The sequence below is a fragment of the Pleurodeles waltl genome, chromosome 5 (genome assembly GCF_031143425.1).
Source record: "Pleurodeles waltl isolate 20211129_DDA chromosome 5, aPleWal1.hap1.20221129, whole genome shotgun sequence".
NCBI lineage: Eukaryota > Metazoa > Chordata > Amphibia > Caudata > Salamandridae > Pleurodeles > Pleurodeles waltl.
In genome coordinates, this window is record NC_090444.1 from 202876517 (window position 1) to 202898141 (window position 21625).

Below are 21625 nucleotides of genomic sequence, written 5' to 3' on the forward strand. Positions count from 1 at the left end.
AATTAGCAGAAAGGCATACAGGAGGCCTGCATTCAACTCAAGCTAGAACGTGCCCTGAGCGAGAGCCACCTTGGAAACTCCAGCCCATACATTGCCTGTTCTCAGTCGTGGTGAATAAACTTAAGCAAGGTTCTTCCTGGCCTTGAAAGAGACCTTAAACCCCTAGGGTGGAGACAACATTTGTGATCCGCGAGGCATAGATGCAGAGTTCGTCCACCCTGGCATTTACAGATGTGGCCAGGTATTGTACGGCCAGGAATATGTCCTGAAATTCCAGCCATGGACAGAGACACAGGGTCTCTTGGCAAAGGATCCACAACCCTATCTGTTGTATTACCACATGGCAGTGGTGGTGTCTGTGAGCACTTGTACTAACGTTTCCTTGATGGAAGGAAGAAAGTCTCAATGCCAGGCGAATCGCTCTCAACTCCAACAAGCTTATGTTGAAACTCCACCAGAGAACAGAGTCCTCTGATCTCCACCTCTCACAGATGGCCAACCCAACCCAAGAGATTTGCATCTGTCACCACTGTAAACTCTGGGTGGAGGGTGGGGGTGGGGGGGTGAGGAGGGGGGGGGGGTCTGCCACTGACCCAATCGTAGTTTCTCAGCCGCCACTGGAGATCTTTTGCAGTACCCTCAGATATCTGCAACAGGTCGGAGGGATTTCCCTTATGCTGCACCCACTGGGACTTCAGATCCCACTGCAGAGCTTATATATGCCAGTGAGCATGTGTTACCAGCAGAATGCAGGAGGCCATGAGAGTTGATGTCAGCACGCTGGAGTGGTTTTTATGTAGGCATCGCACATGTTTCTTCAAGCAGGGATGATGCCAATAATGCGGAGCCAAACGATGCACTGGTGCGCAGAGGTACCACTCAACATTTTCCGGATCCAGTCTGACATCTGGGGAATATTTTAAGGTAAGGAATATCTAGCTAGAAGTATGTATCAGATACTTATGGTATACAAACTAGGCTGTGATGTGATATGATTTGGTGTGTGACATGATTTGGTGTGGTAAGACAGAAGCTCTCACTTATCAATTATGTAGGTATTGAGGTATGGTACAAAATCAAGTTACCAGACAATCTGGGCTTCACCTTCACCAAAGGGTATACATACGTTCAACAAGCAAAACAAGAGGTAGCTAATTATTGGATTGTTACATCACTGTGATGTAATCATGTTTAATAAGGTGTATTTTAAAATCTTTCATAAAGTAGAGCAGTGTGGGACGGTCCTATTGGATATGGGGGCACTGTACCCGATCTGGAGTACATAGATGGAAAAGGCCGGCTGCCTTGTTTATTCTTACTTACACTTCTTTGCCTCCAGTCTGGTGGTGGTCTGTCTTAGGGTGTGCTGAGAGGCACTAGAGATTGTGAACAGGTCTGCAACATAAACAGGGGTGCTGGTCATGATAGCTTTGTAAATGATGCAGTATGGTGGATTACATGGTGAACTATGGTTATGAAATGGTATGCTGCAATGTCTGAGGTAAATTTGCATCCTTTTGCAGACTGTGGAGTGAAGCACTCAGGTGAGGTTTGGAGCATATTACAGTCTGGTGTGATATATTTTATATTGAGGACAGTGGGCAAGATTGGTTTGCATGTCTAGATGATGTGTTGGTGAATGGTGTGGCCTGCTGTGCTGAGGGTGTGTACCAGCATAGGTGGTGATGTGAATGGGAGATGAGGAAGTGATACTGATGTCTAGAATGGGCTATCCAAGAACACAGACATATCAGTATTAATTTGGGGTTATGGCACAGTGAGTTGATTGACAGAAAGTGAGAAACATGCAGTCAAGACAGAGCCATGTTTAGGGCAAACAAGGTCAAAGAGCGATCAACAAGTGAGGTCACCATTTGTTTTTTTGACCTTTTATTCCAATCAGGTTACCCTAAAATTGTAGGCAATTGTGAGAGCAAGATAGGTATGAATTAACAGAAAGCATGTGCTAATAGATGTCAAAGGGCACAGACCCAACCTGGGATTAAGGAAGGAGTGTTTGAGACAGCAAAAGACTAGTTTTGAAAGACTTAAAACTTTGCAAAATATTGTCAGTGGTCATGATACATTCCTGCTTACAGGACGAGGTAGCTCTCAAAAGCTGAGTTTTGGAGAACCAAGCATGGGAGGGAAGCAAGGTATCTGATGTTGGCAGGCTAAATTGAACATACTGACCACCTGTCTAGATCGGAGACGCTAACCATAGGGTCCAGGCAGTCCGCCTGAACTTTAAATGTGGTCCCCCCGGTTATCACCTTCACCGGGATGCTGTTTACTTGACTAAGCACTCTCAATCAGAAAGATGTTAAACAGGCAAGCATTAATTTACACATTAACTGAAGTAAAGAAAGACACTCGCAGAAGGTGTACTAATGTTTTTATTTTTAGGTTCACCTTCATGTTTGAAGTCATCATGCAAGCAACATGTAAAAATCTGGTGAAGTGTCTTCTAAATTCAAAAAAGTTTTTCTTTAGCATGCAGAAGCCTTTCACCTTACATCAGACTATATAGCTGCATTGAGCGACATTATAGTCTATTAAATCAAACACAAGAGGATTTTGTAGAACTCACATCCTGATCTCCAGTATTTAAAGGTGCCCTCATATGTGAAAATGAAGAAAAATGAGGCAAAGTGAAAAACAATTACCTAGGATCACACAGGAGCGCCAGGATTGATCTTAGGTTTTCTACTTTCACATTCTGCAATTTGGCCAATGGATATGTAACCCTTTCTCTCTCTCTCGTTTTACATAAAAAAAGAATGCTTTGTTGTTATGGACTTTGAGTTGTTATGTCTTTATCTGATTGTAGTTGCATGTTACTCCTTCAAGTATGTCTGTAATGATGGATTAATAATTGTATTAGTGCAGCAGTGTATCTGTGGATCCACTGCTATGTTTATTTAAATAAATGAACCATCAGAGTTGCTTTATCTCCAATTCTTGGCACATGAGGTTAGAGCCAAGGTGGCTGACAGAAGTCATGAGAAGGTGTGACTCGTTTTTGGACTAAAGGATTCACAAGAAGCTCAGCTTGGCTTGAACATTCTGTAGTTCATCCACATCTATCACATAATTGCAATTATGGGGACAGCGTTGCAGGAAGGACATGATTTGACCATCAAACAATTTGTTGAAGCCGGAGCACTAACGCTCTGTTTCTAACTACATAACGTTCTCACTATACCACATTTTAGTGAGTGAACTAAGAAACTTGGAGTTCAATCCCACGTGTAAAGGCAATTGATTGTTGGGTTGCAAACATGTTTTCTTATCACATAGTTGCTACCAGAAGGTTGATTTACGTTCTATTAAAAAAGAGCGCAAAAAATATGCTCAAAAAGTGATTGCCCAAGGGCACGCAATTTGTCACGAGGGAAGGCCAGGATCTATAGTTTTAATCTCACTCATTGCACATGAACTGAGCTGTGAATGGTTCTGATGGTGAAGCTCACGGAGCTGCTCCAAAAAAAAAAAAAGCCACTTTGCTGTGGACCCTCCAGGACTATAAATAGGGTTTACAACCAGAATATTTTGGCACAGTGATAGAGCCAAGATTAAAAGGCAAGTTTCCTAGTGCCATGACTAAACCTTGGTGTTTGTGTCTGCCCATCTCAGCGAATTGCACAGTGTGTTTTTTTTCCTTGGGGAGGGTTATGTGTCAAGGATATTTCTTTAAAGCATTAGCTACCTTATCGGAGACTGTTTCTAAACATTCGGAGCTTAAATTTAATTTAATTGGCAATACCCTTAAGCACCCCGGTATGCCCCAAGTAAACGCTACCCCTAGTATCTAGGGCATGGTTACTAAGGAGGGTCTCAAATGGGCACAGCATGTATTGTGCCACCCTAAGGGATCCAATCACCACACTCATGAAGACTGCCAAGCTGCATGACATGGTGCAGACAAAAAATGAAGACATGGCGCACATTCTGTGTGCTGTTCCTGCAGACACTGCATGCAATGTATGTAAGTCATCCCTACAGCAGTACTTACAGACCTAAGACAGGATGCATTATAGTACATGTTTGGACATATCTGGATAAGCAGATGTGCCCCTGTGATGTCCAAGTAAAATTTTTTTTTTTTTTTTGACATTACATGTGAACAGGGACGCCATCCTAAGGTATGTACTGGGCACTGGTCAAAACGAGTTTCCCAGCTACATAATGGCTTCAATAAAACCTATGGTGTTTGATATCAAACACCTCGTATTGATAAACCTACACTGATTCCTGTGATGGATTTATTAATAAATACACCCAGATGTTAACTCAGAGGTACCCCCTGAAACATACTAGTCCTCTAGTGTGCTGGCTGAGTGGTACAGGTATCTGACTCCCTGCAGTTAAGAGCTCACATTCTCGAAGGACAGAAAGAATGCCTACTCCGGAAGGGGTTCACACCTCCTCCAGAAAGATGACTAGTGAAGGAGCATACCAAAGCCAGGGACTTAAGTCCCTGTCGCCTTTGATATGCGACCTCGGCATCCCCCAGACCTACCATCCAGCGGCCCATTTGGCAAGAGGACAGGCAGGAAATTATCTATGCTAGGAGGCGTGGAGTATACCCAGGTCAGAAACAACCCTAAGGTGAGCTGCCTGATGTACCCCACTCTAGGAAAATTCTGCCATCTTGGTGATGGCAGACGTAGGAACTTTGGGACAAGGTTATGTCCACTTCCCACAGGAAGAGTGTAATGACCCCAGGGTAAGTAGCCCATTAGATACTATCCTTACCTCCCTGTAGCACCGATAAATCTAGCAGACGCATCCTCGACCAAGAAACCACAGCGGTCCTCATCCTCCTTGACTTATTCACGGCCTTCGACACCGGCTCATCCCACAAGCACCAGAGCACCCCATCCAGAGTATAAGTGGGTCAACGGAGTCCTCAGACCCTCAAGAGCTGAACCCACCCCCCTTTGGGTTTGGCCAGACTGGTCCCCCAGACCCTACCTGCAGCCCCTTTTTGCAGCAACACAGAAACTGTGAGGGCCTCCTACAGCGCGATCCTCCCCACCCCGCCGACAAAACACCACTGCACAAAAGCCTCCCAGCCTGAATTGCCATGGACCGTCAGTGTCCCTGTGTGCCCAGCACCCTCGAGATCCAAGCCTCCCTGTGGGTTCCACCAAACTGGCGTCCGAGTCCTTACCTGCAGCCTCTCCACCAGGACCGTTTTCCCATTGAAATCAACAGGGCACCTGAACGCTGAAAACCACCTGTGCGCCCAGATGCCCCAGTGCCCCCCCGAGGTGACCTGTTGGTGCTGCCTTGGACCTTGCCCCATACTCACCTTAAGTCTCAGAGACCAGACCTGCAAGTCGTTGCTAAGTGAGCCTATGGAGTATATGTTCATTCCCCATAGGATAACATTGCCACGTTGAAATCAATGCAAGTGTATCTTCTATATACATAAAAAGTAAAACTCGAAAAGTACTTACCCAATTACGAAGTTCTTGGTGTAAGGAAAAAATATTAAAATGTGTAATTTTTCTAAATTGCTTTTGATCTCCTTATTGAGTGTGGGTGTGTCATTTATTGACTGAGTGTATGCAACAATTGTCTAACACTCCACTCTGATAAGCCTAAGGCTGCTCGACCACACCTTAGGTGTCTTGACCACACTACCCCCAAATAGAGCACCTAAAAATTACTAGAGCATCCCCTGTCTACTTATAATGGATACCTGGACTCTTTACACAGCATGCCTCTTTTTGGTATACTATATAAAGAGCCAGCTTCCTACAAATGGGTGTAATGAAACTTCATTAATGACCATTGCATGGAAGAGTGCTCCATTAAGTGGCCATAAAGAGGGTCACGGGGCACCACATTGTCTTTATACCCATTGACTAAGTCAAGCTTGTAGCACACCTTTCTGTCCAAAAAATAAACGAATGAATAAATAAATAAAAAACAAAATCAGTGAGGGCCTTTTGAGCAACAAATTGAAATGCCTTGTGCTTACTTGCTGAAAGTCTGGCCGTGGTATGCAACAACTAGTGAGGACTAGTGTAAGAAATTGCCTTTTGCATGGCTCGCAAGATATTTTTTGATGGAAAACATATATTTTGGCCTCTGGTCAGTTGGGATCTGGTAAACCATTCCTAAATGCACCTGAACTTCCCTAAGAAAAAAAAATGTATTTTGAAATGAAATTGGCTTAGGTGGCCCTATGGCAAATCAGTAGTACTCAGCACACAAGTTCCACGAGTTGCACCAAAGTCACATTTCAGATGCAAGCCTGAAGGAGATATTTTTCCCACATACATCTGAATCAAAATGAAATACAGCGTATCTGTCTGCTCAAGCCTTAACATTAATTTGAACAGAGATATTCTCTTTATTTTTGCAATTTATTCCATATGCAACACTTTTGAAAGTCAGCTGTAAATGTACATTAAAATGTTGTGCACAGCTGTTTAGTGTTCATGCCTGAAATGTACTTTCCTACTTCAGTATGGAAATTAATATTTTAGTGTTGCTGTCTGCAGCCAGCTGCAGTTCAAAGTGTGAAGTTTTGTCTAAAATCTTTTTTGTTAACTTTTGTATCAAAATGGCTACACACTCACTGTTGGCATTCTGTAGGCAAACAAGCTTCCTTTCCCATTCCACTACCAGATCTCCCTCCAACTCATACATAACTGCTATCTTACACATCTAATTTTGGAAGTGGTGAGAGCAATGACAAAACTTCAAAGGATTACAGTACATAAGCCTTCTGAAACAAATTACCTCATCCAGGTACAGTTCCCATTAAATAGAATGTGTGGTGATTGCTCCTTCTGTGAAGGACAGGGCCTCCCAATCTAGATGGAGCCAGTCACAGCATGAGGTGAAAGGAAGCGGTAACCTGGGAGGAGAGAATTTGCTCTTGATCCTCCATACGCATTAGTAGACTGGCCTTGGGCAAAGCTAGACATAAGTGTTGTCAAGACTGAATGCCATCATTTTTGTTTACTGAAGCACAAGGTACTAAGGAATAGATAGAAGAGCGAGAATGAGAAACTTGTTAAGATTTTAGTAAAACCTAGGTGGGAAAAAGTGAGAGTATTTAAGTTTGATCCACACCGGGATTGTCACCAGTCACAGCTGGGTTCACCTTTAAAAAACTGCTGCTAAGTACTCCGAAGGGAGAGAGCTGACAATATAGAAGACAACTCCCATCTGCATAGTGATGGGCTGTGAAGAGAATGTCCCCAGATTTACCATAAATCTCTGGAACTGGAAGGCTGCTCTGTGGATTAACAAAATATAGCACTTGCTGACCCAAAAGGCAACTGGCTCCATATACTGACGAAAGGGGCATGCTTGAAATTGGAGCACCTATGGGTAAAGGGGGTGAAATGTCCTGTAGTCAGAGAAGGTTGCTGCCTAGAAGAAAACCACTGAGTCAGTAGCAACTAGGCATTTGCCTATAGTCCCAAGTGGAAGTTGCAAGAAGCCTTCCCACAACTAACTTTTAGGGCACCAAGAACGAATTTAGAAAGCTTTTCCTAAAGTTTAGGTCTTTTAACACTTTCAACCCTGGGACCCCGGAGAAGTTTACTTCATAAGACATAACCCTTGGCGCCTACTTTTTCCTGGTTTCTACCACAGAGTTTTCCTATATTCTGTGAAGTACAAGGATAGCACAGAACAACAAATGTATAGGACCTTGCGGAGATCTGGTCAGCCACAGCTACCAGCCTTACCCTACTGAAAATATGCAACATCCAAAAAAGTGCATAAGCACAGCATGTGACTGAAATTAACTGCAAAGCTGTCCTAGAGTTCATGACATTAGAGTACGTACCATTCCCTATTTTTTCTTTTATAACAACCTATTGTTATATTTGATTTTCTTCATTTATGTGATTTTAACCATTACATTTTGGTTCTTTGACCTAATGCAATTTGGAATTCTAACTTATTTCTACAATGCAGTTTTGGTATTGCTGTACATGTATTACATACATTTTTCTCTAAGGACACCCTTGCTAATTTTGTCAAGTTACCAATATTAAGAAAGGCATTCCTAGGATAAACATTTACTCAATAGGAATTAAGAATATTTTGAGCGTGAATACATAATCATATATGCTACTGATTTAGTGTTAATGTTCACCCACAACATGAACTGATTATATTTAATTCTCAAAAAGGGTGTTGTGTTTTTTTTGTATTAATATGAAGTATCCATTAGTCTCAATACGTAAGCCAAGTTTCATGACTCTAGAAGACTTAGAAGCCTTTTTATTAGAGGTAAACATTTCTGGCATCTCATAGGAAAGCGCATGCCGGCAATCAGAAGGCTGAATTTGGGCAGTTAATAAATTAAGCAGTGAGTATCTTAGTTTCAAGGACATCTCACATTTTCCTCTGTGATAAGATCCAGCCACTTGCTTATTAGACAGGTTTCACTAAATTAACATCTTTCTGTCATGTATTTAGGTTCCATAACCTTGTACTGAGGAAATCTGTCCAATATTGCATGCATTTAACATTGCATTTTGTCCTAGGGCCAAGCAGGCTCAACCCCCTGCAGCACAAACCCTTTGGTTGCGAGTTTACAAAGAAGCAATTTCCCTGCAGTTGAGGTAATGTGTGCATCCACATGTTAGTGCTGTTCAAACTTGTATTTATGGTTCATTAATGAAAAGCCTTCATTATTAAGGTGAGCACTGTAAATAAATGTTTTGAGGTCACAGAGCACTACTGACATAGGTTCCAGTAAAAAACAAATGTTTTTAAGTGTACACACTTGTGAAAAGTTTAACATTATGAGGCTAAGTATAATACTCCCACAATGCTCTCTGATTAGATGCAAATGTTTGCAGAAGCTCGTAAGCAAGAGTGAGGATTCTTTGCTTTCAAATTCAAAAGTAGGGAAAAAACGTTTTGCTATAACATTTTAAGTGCTATTTCTTTGAAGGTCATTTAGTAAGATGATCCATGCTAATATTTCCAAAAAATATTCCTAATAAAGAAATCAGTTTAATAATTTTCAACAAGATTATGGGAAGCATGAAAATAAACAAGCACTGGCAAAGCTAACCAATCCAACAGTTTTTTTTTAGAGTCTTTTGGTTTAGTCAATACATGCCTTGTTTTGGCATGGCTTTTGCAACACTTTATTGTTGTGGGGGTTGCCAGGCCCTCACCATTGTCACAAACACATGCAAAAATAGGAAAAGGTTTTTGGTCTCAAAAAGCACACACTGCCACGAGTGGCGTAACAAAGACCCCGCAGCCCCCACCCAAGGGGCCCGCACAGAACAGAACCTGCCCGGAGTGAGTCTGGTTGGGGTTCTCCATGTTCTTTGCAGGGGGGGCCCTCTCCAGTTTCATTATGCCACTGATTGCTACAGTAGTTCCTGGCACTGAACAAAGCTACTTTGTCTGCCAATATGCTCCTTGTAGAAGAGCAAAATGCGATCACTCACAGTAAAGCCAGCCAACAGATGGAGAAAGTTGAATTAAAAAAAATGGCTTTGTTAAAGCCAGACCTAATTAGGGACCCAATCCTTAAAGAAAGTAAAAAAGTTCACCCATGGTATATGTCTTTGAATAAGTGGCTTTCATGAATTCACAATCTGTATTTTAGTACAAGCAAATATGCATACGTAGATTTGCTAATGTGAAAGTCCATTGAGCGTTTACAAAGTCACTTTCCCTCCAACCACTTTTTTCCCATCCGTGGAAGAACTTCTACTTCTGCCATTGTCGGGAGTAAATTTCTAACCTTTCTCATACTGGGAAAAGATCAGAAAAGAGCTGGTGAAAATCCATAAAATATACAGGTTAGCAGGTTTGCAGACTCGAAGGCATTCGCGCCATGGAACTATTGCATACTGATTCCTCCAGCACCAGTTTGTAGATCTGCTGGAAGGTGGCAAAATAAGGAAATTGCTATAGTAGGGATTGAAATTGCAAGTATTCAAGCCCTACTATAGTAGTAGCCCGAGCAAAAATCAGAGAGGCTATTACCAAAGTTCTTACATAATGAGATTGCAGGCATAATTTGTGGCCGCACTACATGGCACCAAAGGGCCAAGTAGATTCAAGAAGCAACCTATCCCATAGACAAGTAGATATTTAATTAAATTCCACACCCCTAAGTAGTAGATCTGCAACTGCTCGCATCAAGACTGCAGGCCTCTCTTCCCCATAGTTTATCGATCCAGTTCTCAACAAAATGATTGGATCATAACCGAAAAAGAGCAATACATAATGCAAAGGTGCACAGGTGTTGCAGATGTACACATCAAAGGCATAACTAGTGAGAGTGAATATGGTACCATGGAATACATGATATAAATCCCATAACTTTAACCATTAGCAGAAACAATAGAACACAACAGGAAAAAGCAATCCTAGTGGAGACATGGAGTACTTAGAATTAAGAAAAAAAAAAAAGGTACTGTAGAAAAGAAAACTGTACCATCAAGTTGACAGAGCTACAGTGCAGGTTTCCAAGCCCTAAGACGACAATAGAGAAATGATTTACAGGGAGAGTAACATGGTATATGGGTGAGGATGAGGAAAATCACTGTGGGCCAAGATTGTGATTCATATGAGCTCTGGCTTCCCAAGCTGTTTTTAACTCTATTATGCAAAATACTCTGGTCTCCTCCACTAACAGGGAGTGCGGGGCACTGGAGAGCAGGGGAAGGGAATCGCCTCACTTCTTTAAAGGATTTAAAAGGAGGTTGGCTCGGTAATAGGTTTAACTACCCTACCTGTGAATATGTTACAAATGAAGATTTGGAGGGCTTAGCATTATCAGTCTTGCACTGCATGTCAAGTAAACAAGGTACATAACAAGTGGATATCAGTTTTGAGCTTCAACAAAATCCCACCTTGTCCATCTCAGCTTGAAGGGAATTATAGTCATTCTTAGCTTGCTGCGATTCCTGAGTTAGTTTGGATTTAAGTTGATTGCATTCTTGCTCCAACATCTGCTGAGTCTGTTGCTGACGTAACAGTTCCTGGAATTAAAAATATATCAATGAGGGCCATAATTGGAAGAGTAAATCAGAACAACAGTTGTATCATCTACTGTCTAATTTTACATCTTCTGCACTTTGCAGACAGTGGGTCATGAAAGCACCATAAAACATGTTTTAGGGATAAAGTTGCACAAAAGAACACATGGTTTTACCTGCTACAAATAAATTAATCAATTGTAGCCTACGCGGTCCCACATTTTTCACCTTGGGTATCTTTTCCCAGTAAGAAAAGACCTGGTGCATGTACCTCTATGCCAAAAGGTCAGTGAGCATCTCTAGCGTTATCCAGATCTATGCATCACATTCCCCTACCTCCGTTACCACAGTTCCCTTCATCTCTTTCAATGAGCAGGCTAGGTACACACAGAGTAAACATGATGGCAGATGCAACAGTTTGAAGGGAGTACAGCTGAGGGAGAAGCTCTACTCCTAGTGGAGATTAAAGAATATTTACTGCCTGTTACTGTTCTCAGTCATCAGTATGATTCGTGCAGATGTGAATCCCTGAAAACTTTTCAGATAACAGTAAAGATGATATTTAGTTTTACACGTTCACTTCGACAACAGAACTGACCGTATGACATGTCACTGGTATACACACATTATGAGACCTCTACCGTGAAGGCAATCCTTCTTTCACATGCAACGATAAGCACAGATGAGGACTTGCTCTTCGGATTATTTCTATCATACAACTCTTTGCTGGCCTCGTTAGCAGGTAAATAAGGTGACATGTCACACAAATCTGTAACCCAATTCACGATTCAATATTTCCATGTCATGGGACAGGTCGTCACCTGACACGTTGGATTGCCAACTCATTATCAATCCACACTGCTCTGTGACTCATGGCCCTTCAAAAGCGATGGGAAAATGACTTGGCACGTCCTTGCACAGGCAAGGTATGGGCTGCCTTATTTGGAAGAACCAGCACATAATCCACGCAATGCCCGATTCAAACGTATTCAATTCTATGTCAGGAAACGGAGGAGAGGATTAGGCTTATCTTTCCTCATTTTTTATGTACCAGCAGCCATATTTTACAAACAAACGTCACAAACTACATTTCCCATGAACACCTGGGAAATGAAAACAGAGAAAGGAATAATGCCCAATGATGATTCAACATTCCCCCTGTAATAGACCCTGGAAATCATCCTACTTCCTCTTTCAGCAGCTCTGAATATAAGTACCCTTTTACTTTTACTTTTATGGTTACTGCCCTCTGCAGCTTCACCGAGCAATCATTATACCATCGCTACGGTGTCTCCAGATGAACCAGATATCACATGTACATCATTGGTTTGTCTTGAGATTTTATGTTTAGCAGCCGCAGGGACGTTCTGAACGTCTTCTACACGGCTGCTGATGGCTGAGCTCAGTCCGACCGCTAGGGGTCCCATGCTCAATTTACTTCACGCGTTCTAAACCCCGCTGAGTCAGCGCATCAACTTCACTCTCTCACTGGAGTGAAGAGCATCCGGCCACACCTACAAGCGTGGGCTGTCAAAAATGTTGCAGATCAAGTCTATTCATCCACTCCTGAGCCTCCTCCTGGAGACTGAACACCTGCTACACGGGTAGGGGAGAAGAGAAAAATATTGTGACCTGCTTTTAATTTGGGCCTGCGCCCTGCATTAGCCCCCTTTATTTGAGGACTAGATCCTTCAATAATAACCAAAGGGGTACTGCCTTGTGTCACTCCCCAATATTTAAAGCCCAGCTCCTCAGACTTACTATCTTTTGCAAGAGACTACCTGTCTATTTGCTCAGATCAGGATGGGAGATTTTGAAGAGGTAGAGTTCTATATGGAGGAGGAAGGCACACCTAGAGACAATAACTTCTGTCAGGTGATTGATGCCTCCATCTTTAAGGTGGAGACAACTCATGGTACCTTTGGAGAGGAAAATTGGGCAACTTAAGGCACAATGCCAAAAACCCATCGGTCAGAGGGAAGCAACTTCAGGGCCTCTGGCTTCAGAACCTCTAGGCCAGCCTAGCACCGCAGAGGCTAAGCGCAAGCTTCCAGATGATGCAGAGGTGGACCCCCAACGCCTTTGCGCACTTAAAAAGGGCCTTTATACAGACCTTACCCTGCTAAAATCAATCGTTATTTCCACCGAATGGACGTCCCTTGCCCTCGCTGTCATCAAATCGATGCGGATCTGCTGTACATGCTGTGGGCTTGCCCACACTTGCAGGTATGCTGGCAAGATGTCACGTCTCACCTATTCAGATGTACTGCACGACTGTATTTACAAACATGGGAATTGTGCCTTTTAGGCCCGTACTGTAGACACAAAAAGACCAGAGCCACCATTCGCTTTCTGGACCTGGGTTTCATAACAGTCAAATGCCTCATTTCTCGACGGTGGAAATCACCTGAACCCCCGGCACCAGTAGCTTGGACTAGCTTCCGGACATGAGCCCAGGTGGAAAGTGTCACCCTACACAGACTGGCTCCATAAGTACCCAGTAGCCTCTTACTGGGACACCATTTTATAAGGGTTTAATACTTACCTATATCCAGACACTGCTGATTACGTACAGATGTCAGGGAACAGCATACGCACTGCGATTTCGTCAAGTGTACAGCATTTGAGACAAATACTTTCCCTTTGTAGACATGTGGATCCAGGAATTTGAACATAAATAATGCACTGGTAAAATCAACTGTTCTGTGAGCATGAACAACTTATTTACCTTTGGTAATGCCTTAGCTGGTAGAGACATATTCTAGTTGCAGATTTCTTACCTTAGAATTTCCCCCAGGCGTCAGTCTGGATCCAGAGATTTTTCTCGAACAATACCCCTCCATGCTGTTAGGTGGCATTGATCTGCTCCACGTCCGTCGGAGTCTTACGCGCTGGATAGGACGTGGCGGGACCTATATAGACGCCACATCGGCGAGCTGACGTCTGTTTCTTTTTACAACTTTCATGACAGAAGCGTGGAGCAATGAAGAACACTGACCACTGCCGCATCAAAACTAGGGCCCTCAAGGGACGTCCAGGTCCCTAGAAATCAGTTCACAGAGTGGGGAGTATGGGCGGGTCAGTAAGGAATCTGCAACTAGAATATGTCTCTACCAGATAAGGTGTGACCGAAGGTAAGTAACTTGTTAATAAGTTAGAGACTTCTAGTTGCAGATTCCTTAACTTTGAATACTCAAGCAATACCATCCCCGGAGGAGGGTCTGAGAATCAAGATCATACTAGAAAGACCAAATGAGCAAAGTACCCACCCCTACGGACCCAACTATCCAGGTAGTAGTGTTTGGTAAACATGTGCAAGGGTGCCCATGTTGCTGCCTGACAGATGTCAAGGACTGGAACTCTGCGTGCTAATGCAGTGGTTGCACTTGTCGCTCTGGTAGAATGAGCATGCAAACCCTTCGGGTTGCTTTTTAGCCAATGAGTAGCACATTTTATTGCAGATAACAACTCACCTGGATATGGTTCTCTTCTGCGCTGCCCGACCCTTCTTCGCATCCACATACCCAACAAAGAGTTGACCATCCACTCGGAACTCTGCTATCAAGGTAGAACGCCAACGCTCATTTTGGGACCAGGCAGCGGAGTCCTAAGGACAGTGGCCCTGACCAAAAAGAAACTACCCCCCAAGAACTCCAGAGCCTCCCCGGATCCGTGAGTCCTGACCATTCTGCACCAGACGCCCACGGCCCATGTCCAGGTCGCCCAACTGGCTAGAGAGGATCCCAAGGCGATTACGAGCAAGTGCCCACCCTGGGTTGCCCTCTCCTGCCCCCTGCGACGACACCTGCAGTGTGAATCCTGAGGAACACGCTGACCACAAAAGCTCCGGATGAAGACATCAGACACCTAAAGACACACTGCACCCGCAGCCCCCAGGCCTTGGAGAACCCAACCACCGGTGCAACAATGTTCAGCAGGCAGCCCTCCTACTTGTCCGGCCTGTGGTTGTCCCGAACCGACCCCCGAACCCAACCTGCAGCATCTAAGTGACCCCTGGGGGTCCCCTGATAGGAAAACATTGGGAGCCTGATGCTCTGTTTGCACCCTGCACCCGGCAGCCCCTGTGCCGCTGAGGGTGTGTGTTTGGTTCCTACTTGTGGTCCCCCGGTGCCCCTCTAAACCCCCCCAGGTCTGTCCTCTTAAGGCCCGGATACTTACCTGCCAGCAGATCTGAAACAAATGCCCCCAGTCTCCATAGGAGCCCATGTTAAATTTGCCTCAAATTTGACCTCTGCACCAGGCCGGCCCTGTGTTGCTGGTGGTGGGTTTAACTTGAACCCCAACCTGTGGGCATCCTAACCCCCGAGACTGGAACTGTAAGTCAAATACTTAACCTGTAAATCGCACTAACGTTTCTCACAGTCTGATCGCCAGGAGCTCCAGAAGACTGACTGTGGAGCCCGGACTCCGCCGGAGACCAGACGCCTCTGTTCTCAGCCTCTCACATGTGGTTGCTCCATCCCAGGAGTGGCGCATCTGACACTACTGTCAGATATGGTTGGGGAAGAGAGAGGGATCTGCTTCTGACCCAATTGTGGTTCAAAATCCACCACTGCAGATCTTGCTCAGTTCCCTCTGAGATCTGGACCGTGTCGGAGGGATTCTCCTGATGCTGCGCCCACTGGAACTTCAGCTCCCACCACAGACCCCACATATGCCATCTGGCATGTGTCACCAGCAGGATGCAGAAGCCCATGAGGCCCAGCAGCGTCAGAGTAATTCTCACCGAAATCCAGGATACAGGTTGAAACATCGGTATCATAGCTTGAATATCCTGAACTCACCACTCGGGAGGGTACCCTAAACTACATTGTGTCCAGAACAGCTCAGTTAAAGGGGAGCATCTGAGAGGGAGTCAGGTGTGACTTCGGCATGTTTAGAGGTCCACTGTAGCCTGGAAGTGGGAGACGACAGCCTGAGGTGAGTCTGCCTTCAACAGCCAGTCGTCGAGGCAGGGGAAGACTGAAACCCTTGTCCTGTGCAGATGAGCTGCGAGCACTGCCATCAATTTGGTGAACACCCGAGGGGCACTACTAAGGCCAAAGGGGAGTATGATAAACTGAAAATGCTTATGACCTACTGTGAACCGCAAGTAACGTCTGTGGGCAGGCAGGACGGAAATATGGAAATAGGTGTCCTGCAAGTCCAACGCTACTGTCCAGTCTCCTGGGTCCACGGCAGATAGAACCTGAGCGTGAGTGAGCATTTTGAACTTCTCCTTCCTAAGGAAGAGATCAGAGGGATCGGAGGGCTAGGATAGGGTGGAGGCCCTTGTCCTTTTTGGGCACCAGAAAATAGCAGAAATAACAACTACGACCTACTTCTGACACAGGAATCCTCTCTATGGCTCCCTTGGCCAAGAGAGCCATAACCTCCTAGCGGAGAAGTGCCAGGTGATCCTCCGTCATCCGATCATAGAAGGGTGGAATGGATGGAGGAGTAGTCTCGAAAGGGAGGAAGACGCCCCTTCAGACTATTTGCAAAACCCACCTGTGTGATGTGATGGACTGTCAGCAGGGCAGGTGATGGCAAATCCTGCCTCCGACTGGTCCCTGGTGGGGAAGCACCAGACTAGGAAGGTTTGGAGGCTGCAGGGTGGGTGGGGAGGTAGACTGGCTGGACTGCTGGCTCCCAGATCAACAAAGACGTTTGATCCCACATCCCCAGCAACGCAAAGGCATGGCAGCATGCGCGGCACGGTGGCTGGAGGTGAACGGAGGTGATGGGACGCCCCTTCCATAGCCAGGAAAGGGGCGGAAAGTAGACTGAGAGGGCAAGGGGCAGCTGCAAGACCCAAGCTTCTGGCAGTAGCCCAGGACTTCTTAAAGTGCTCAGGCATAGTCTCTGCTTTGTCTCCGAAGAGATGGGTGCTATCAGAGGGCATTCCCTTAAGAGTGGATTGGACATCCCCCCGAAAAGCCAGACGTCTTCAGCCAAGCGTGGCACCTAAGACCACTGTAGAGGCAACCGACCTTCCTAGTGAGTCAGTCATATCCAGCCCACATCATATTGTATTGTGAACTTATCTGCATCTCTCCAGTCAGCAATAGCTTGGAAGAGAATAGCCCGTGCCTCCTCCAGGACCTGTGGCAGCACTTGCGCAACCATGTCACATAAGGTATGGGTGTAATGGCCAAAAGGGATGCGGTGTTCATTGACTGCAATGCCAGGCTGGAGGAAGAAAACATCTTCCCAAGCTGTTCCAGCCTCTTGGATTCCCTATCCAGGGGTATGGAAGGGAATGCACCTGGGGACGTTGAGGCTTGGATAACCAAGTTCTCAGGGGTCAGGTTGTGCGTCAGGAACTTTGGGTCATTTGGTGCTGGGCTATGGCGGTAAGCGACTGTCCAGTTCACAAGAGCCCTTGTGCTGGGTTTGGACCAAGTCCCCAGCAGGACATCAGTGAGGGCTTCATTAAAGGGCAAAAGGCGCTCGGAAGAAGAAGCTCCAGGCTGAAGTACCTCTGTCAGGAAGACAGTACTGACTGCCACCGAAGGCAGCTTGGGGACCAACACCTCGGACCTCCTTACCACCATGGATTAGGATGCTCCCTCGTCCATAGCCTTGGTAGGAGAAGAAAGCACGTCAGCTTCAGGAGAAGATCACTAGCCTCACTCATGTACGTACCCACAGTCCATGGGCTCCTAAAGCTGGTATTCAGAAGGGTCCAGTGACACTTCCCAATCCTCAATATAACCCAAATCAAGAGAATAAGGGTCAGGATCTGACTTAGGGAGCAATGTCCCTGTCGGAATCGGAGTTGCCGATCCAGCTTTGTGTCGGAGTCAGCAATGAAAATGGGTTCGACACAGACCAAGGGCATGGGTGGCGTCAGGAGGGTGAACCGTTGTCGGGGAAGGTCGAAATGGTATGATCGATGCCAGTTCCGATCCAGAAACTGATCTATGGGTGCCATCCAGAGCCGAGAGCGCTGGTGCAGAACCCAAGGGGGCCCCTGCCGACTTGATGGGGGCTGAAGGCGCTCCAGATGAGTCAGACTGCCCAAATATGAGGCGCATGGTATCAAATAACTCACAAAGTTGGGCAGGGGTCGTTCCAGCTCCTGGAAACTCAGGGGGCATGGAGCTGACCCAGACACAGGCTCCGAGGAAAGAGGCTTGGAGTGACAACGCCCCTTTTCCCTCATCGCATTGGCTGACGGACGGGGTGAAGTCAAAGAACACTCCTTGTGCCTAGACATACCGATCGTCCAGAGGACTTAAAGTGGGATGACAAAAAAGGGGGCGACCGTTCTCTGGACCTTCCTCTTGATCGGGAGCAGAGCAGAGCGCCGGGTCTCAAGCAGCTTTAGGGACCACTCTATCAAAGCTTTTGGATTCATTGCCCGGCACTTGGACCACGACTTCGGATCGTGGTCGCTCTCCCAACTCCACAAGCAAATGAGGTGCGGATCTGTCACAGACATGATCAGATGACAGGATTCACAAGGCTTGAACCCGGTCTTATGTGATGACATTTCAATGCACCCAAAGTGCAAACACTTAAAAGTATTCAACGAAACATTGAAAAAGGTCAGTCAAAAAGTGACAGGCTAGTTTTTCTTAGGATCTGCGCTTCGTTGGCGTGGAAAAAAAAGAACTGATGTCAGGTCGCTGGGGTGGCGCATATATAGGTCCCGATCTGTCCTATCCGACTCAGTCGATAAACACAGCACTGACCATCGCCACCTAACGGCGCATAGGGATACTGCTTGAGAAAATGCCCCGGACCCAGACTGATGCCTGGGGGTAATTCCAAGGTAAGGAATCTGCAACTAGCTTTATCTATCAATGTTATAACCTTGCTCTTCCCAAAAAGAATGCAAAATCAAGCTATTTGTCAATGCGCTTTTCTTTTCTTTTTGAAGCAAGACATTTTAACTCTTCTGCAGTGCTAGTAGTCCAGTTTTATGCCACATTCACTGCAAGATACTATATGCTAACTTAGATCTCTTGCACATTGCTACGTCACTTTCCCTTTCCCCCACCTTGTCCTCTCAAAGTGAATTTTCAATGTTGCAGTGCTACAGCAAACATGTATCAGTCTTTTCAGGAAGCTGGCCTGGTGTGTGGTGTGCACCTATGGTACTTACACCTCATACCAGGTTCAGGTATCCCCTCTCAATGAAGTGTAGGTAGCATCTAGAACCCATGGCTCTCTAGAGGTAACTGGATGAGCAGCCAAGTCTTATCTAGGAGACATGCAAAGTTCATGGAATACCACTGTAGTCACACACCACTTACACACATGAAAGAAAACATTCAGTTGTACAAAAATAAAGCTACTTTCTTTTTGGCACAAATCACCAGAAAATACTAGACAGGTGACCAACTCTTAAGAGGTACTTAATTCACTAAATACATACACTAGCAATCAGAAATAGGCATAGAAAAGGTTAGAAAACAGTGCAAACAGTAATAACCAATAGTGATTCTAGGGGAAGCACAAACCATATACTAAAAAAATGGCATGCGAACAAGGTACCCCCACACCTATGTAAGTAAAATGTGTAGAGCGGAGCTGGGAGCACTAGAGAACCACAAAGGTTACAGTATCGCCCAGCGACCAGGAATGCAGGAGTAAAACAATGGATTTGCCTCAAACAACCCAAAAGGAGGGAAAGAAGAAAATGAAGACACCCAGAATAGGCTGTAAGAAAATCAGCGGTGGATTCCTGAAAAAAGAAGACCTGTGGAGAGAGGGGACCAATCCAAGAGTCACATTGGAGTCTAGGAGGATTACCAGGTACTACCCACCAGGCTGTGGATGCAGGAGTTGGTCGATGGTAGTGAAGAACAAGTCAGCACTGCAGCCCAGAAGCCGGAGAAGAGTTCCTGATGGATGCAGAAGATGTTGCACGATGGAAGGAAGATTGCAGACGGGTGTCAGTGCAGGATTTCCACAAACAAGCCTTGGCACAGGCAACCTTGTGGTTACTGGAAATGAGGTGCTGCCGGGGACCAGTAACGCCCAGGAGGACTCAACCCAAGAGGGGAAGTCACAGGGGACCCTCAGCGTCGCAGAGAGTCCACAGGAAAAGAGGCAGCACCCACAGGAGTCCAACAGGACGGGGACACAGTAGTGACAGAAGGAGCACACGCAGCACCACAAAAGACGATCCCACGCCGCAGGAGAACCACGCAGGAGGCTGTGCTTTGCAGGATGGAATTCTGAGGGGCTGGAGCTACACGTCACCTGAAGATCCCTTGGAGATGCAAACAAGCCTTGGCAGCTGCAAGAGACGAAGTGCACATGGATGCTGTCCTGCATGGCAAGGCAAAGGCTTACCTTCACCAAAGTTGGACAGCTGGCAGAGAAAACCAAGAGGACTACTCCGGACCACCACTTGTGATGCAGGATCCATGCAACTCAGCAGGGGAGGGGATCCAAGCATCTGGACGTCCCTTGTCGTAGGTGCCTGCAGTAGCAGGGTAATGACTCCAAGGGAGATTCCTTCTTATTCTTCTTGTGCAGGCTGAAGAGTTGCAGTCATCTGAGGATGCAATGCGAGGAAATTGTTGCAAAGCTGGCAGGAGCCCTGGAAGCAATGTTGCTGAAGAGTCCTTTCTTCTTGGAAGAAGCTTGTCGGGTCCTGGAGGTTCCAGTCGCTGTCCCAGAGGCCAGAAGTCAAAGTGGAGGTTGCAGAGAAGTCCTGCTGGAATCTTGCAAGCCGAATCGGAGGACCCACCCAAGAGAGAGACCCTAAATAGCCTTGAAAGGAGGACTGGTCACCTAACCAGATAAGCACCTATCAGGAGGGGGATCTGACTTCACCTGCCTGGCCTGGCCACTCAGGTTCTCCCAGAATTCCTTGCCAACCTTAGAATCACGATGGCAGAACCCAGGGACCCTCTGGAGGAGCCCTGAGCACCACCCCTGGGGTGGTGATGGACAGGAGAGTGGTCACTTACCTTTCCATTGTCCAGTTGCGAGCCAGAGCAGATACTATGGGTCCCTGAACCGGTGTGGACTGGTTTATGCATGGAGGGCACCAAATGTGCCCTTCAAAGCAAACCAGGGCTTGGGGAGGCTACCCCTCCCAAGCCAGTCACACGTATTTCCAAACAGAGTGTGTTATCTCCCTCTCCCAAAGGAAATCCTTTGTTCTGCCTTCCTGGGCTTGATCAGATCAAGCAGCAGGAGGACAGAAACCTGTCTGAGGGATGGCAGCAGCTGGGCTGCCCGGAAAACCCTGTAAGACTGGTGGTAGCAATGCTGGGTGTCCTCTAAGGAGTCCCCAAAGTGCATGGAATCATACTTCCAATACTTGCAACAGTATTGGGGTATGATTCTGACATGTTTGATACCAAACATGCCCAGGTTCGGAGTTACCATTATGTAGCTGGACATAGGTAGTAACCTATGTCCAGTACACGCGTAAAATGGCGTCCCCGACCTTACAAAGTCCAGGAAAATGGATCTGGAGTTTGTGGGGGGACCTTTGCTACTGCAAGGGTGCCCTCACACACATGTACCTGCACCCTGCCTTCTGGGCTGGGACAGCCTACCATAGGGGTGATTTGCAGTGACCTGTAGTGAAAATAGGTGCATGCACCCGTTTCACACAGACTGCAATGGCAGGCCCGCAGAACCCTTTGTATGGGCTTCCTATG

General features: G+C 46.0%; 1 protein-coding gene across 2 annotated transcripts in view; it reads right to left on the minus strand.

The window, feature by feature from the left end:
• CENPF (centromere protein F) overlaps positions 1-21625 on the minus strand; it is a 364724-nt gene that overhangs the window by 241172 nt on the left and 101927 nt on the right. For both annotated transcript variants that reach the window (XM_069233898.1, XM_069233897.1), the window contains exon 9: positions 10866-10994. In XM_069233898.1, coding sequence (XP_069089999.1) covers positions 10866-10994 — 129 coding nt within the window. The remainder of the gene's footprint in view (positions 1-10865; positions 10995-21625) is intronic.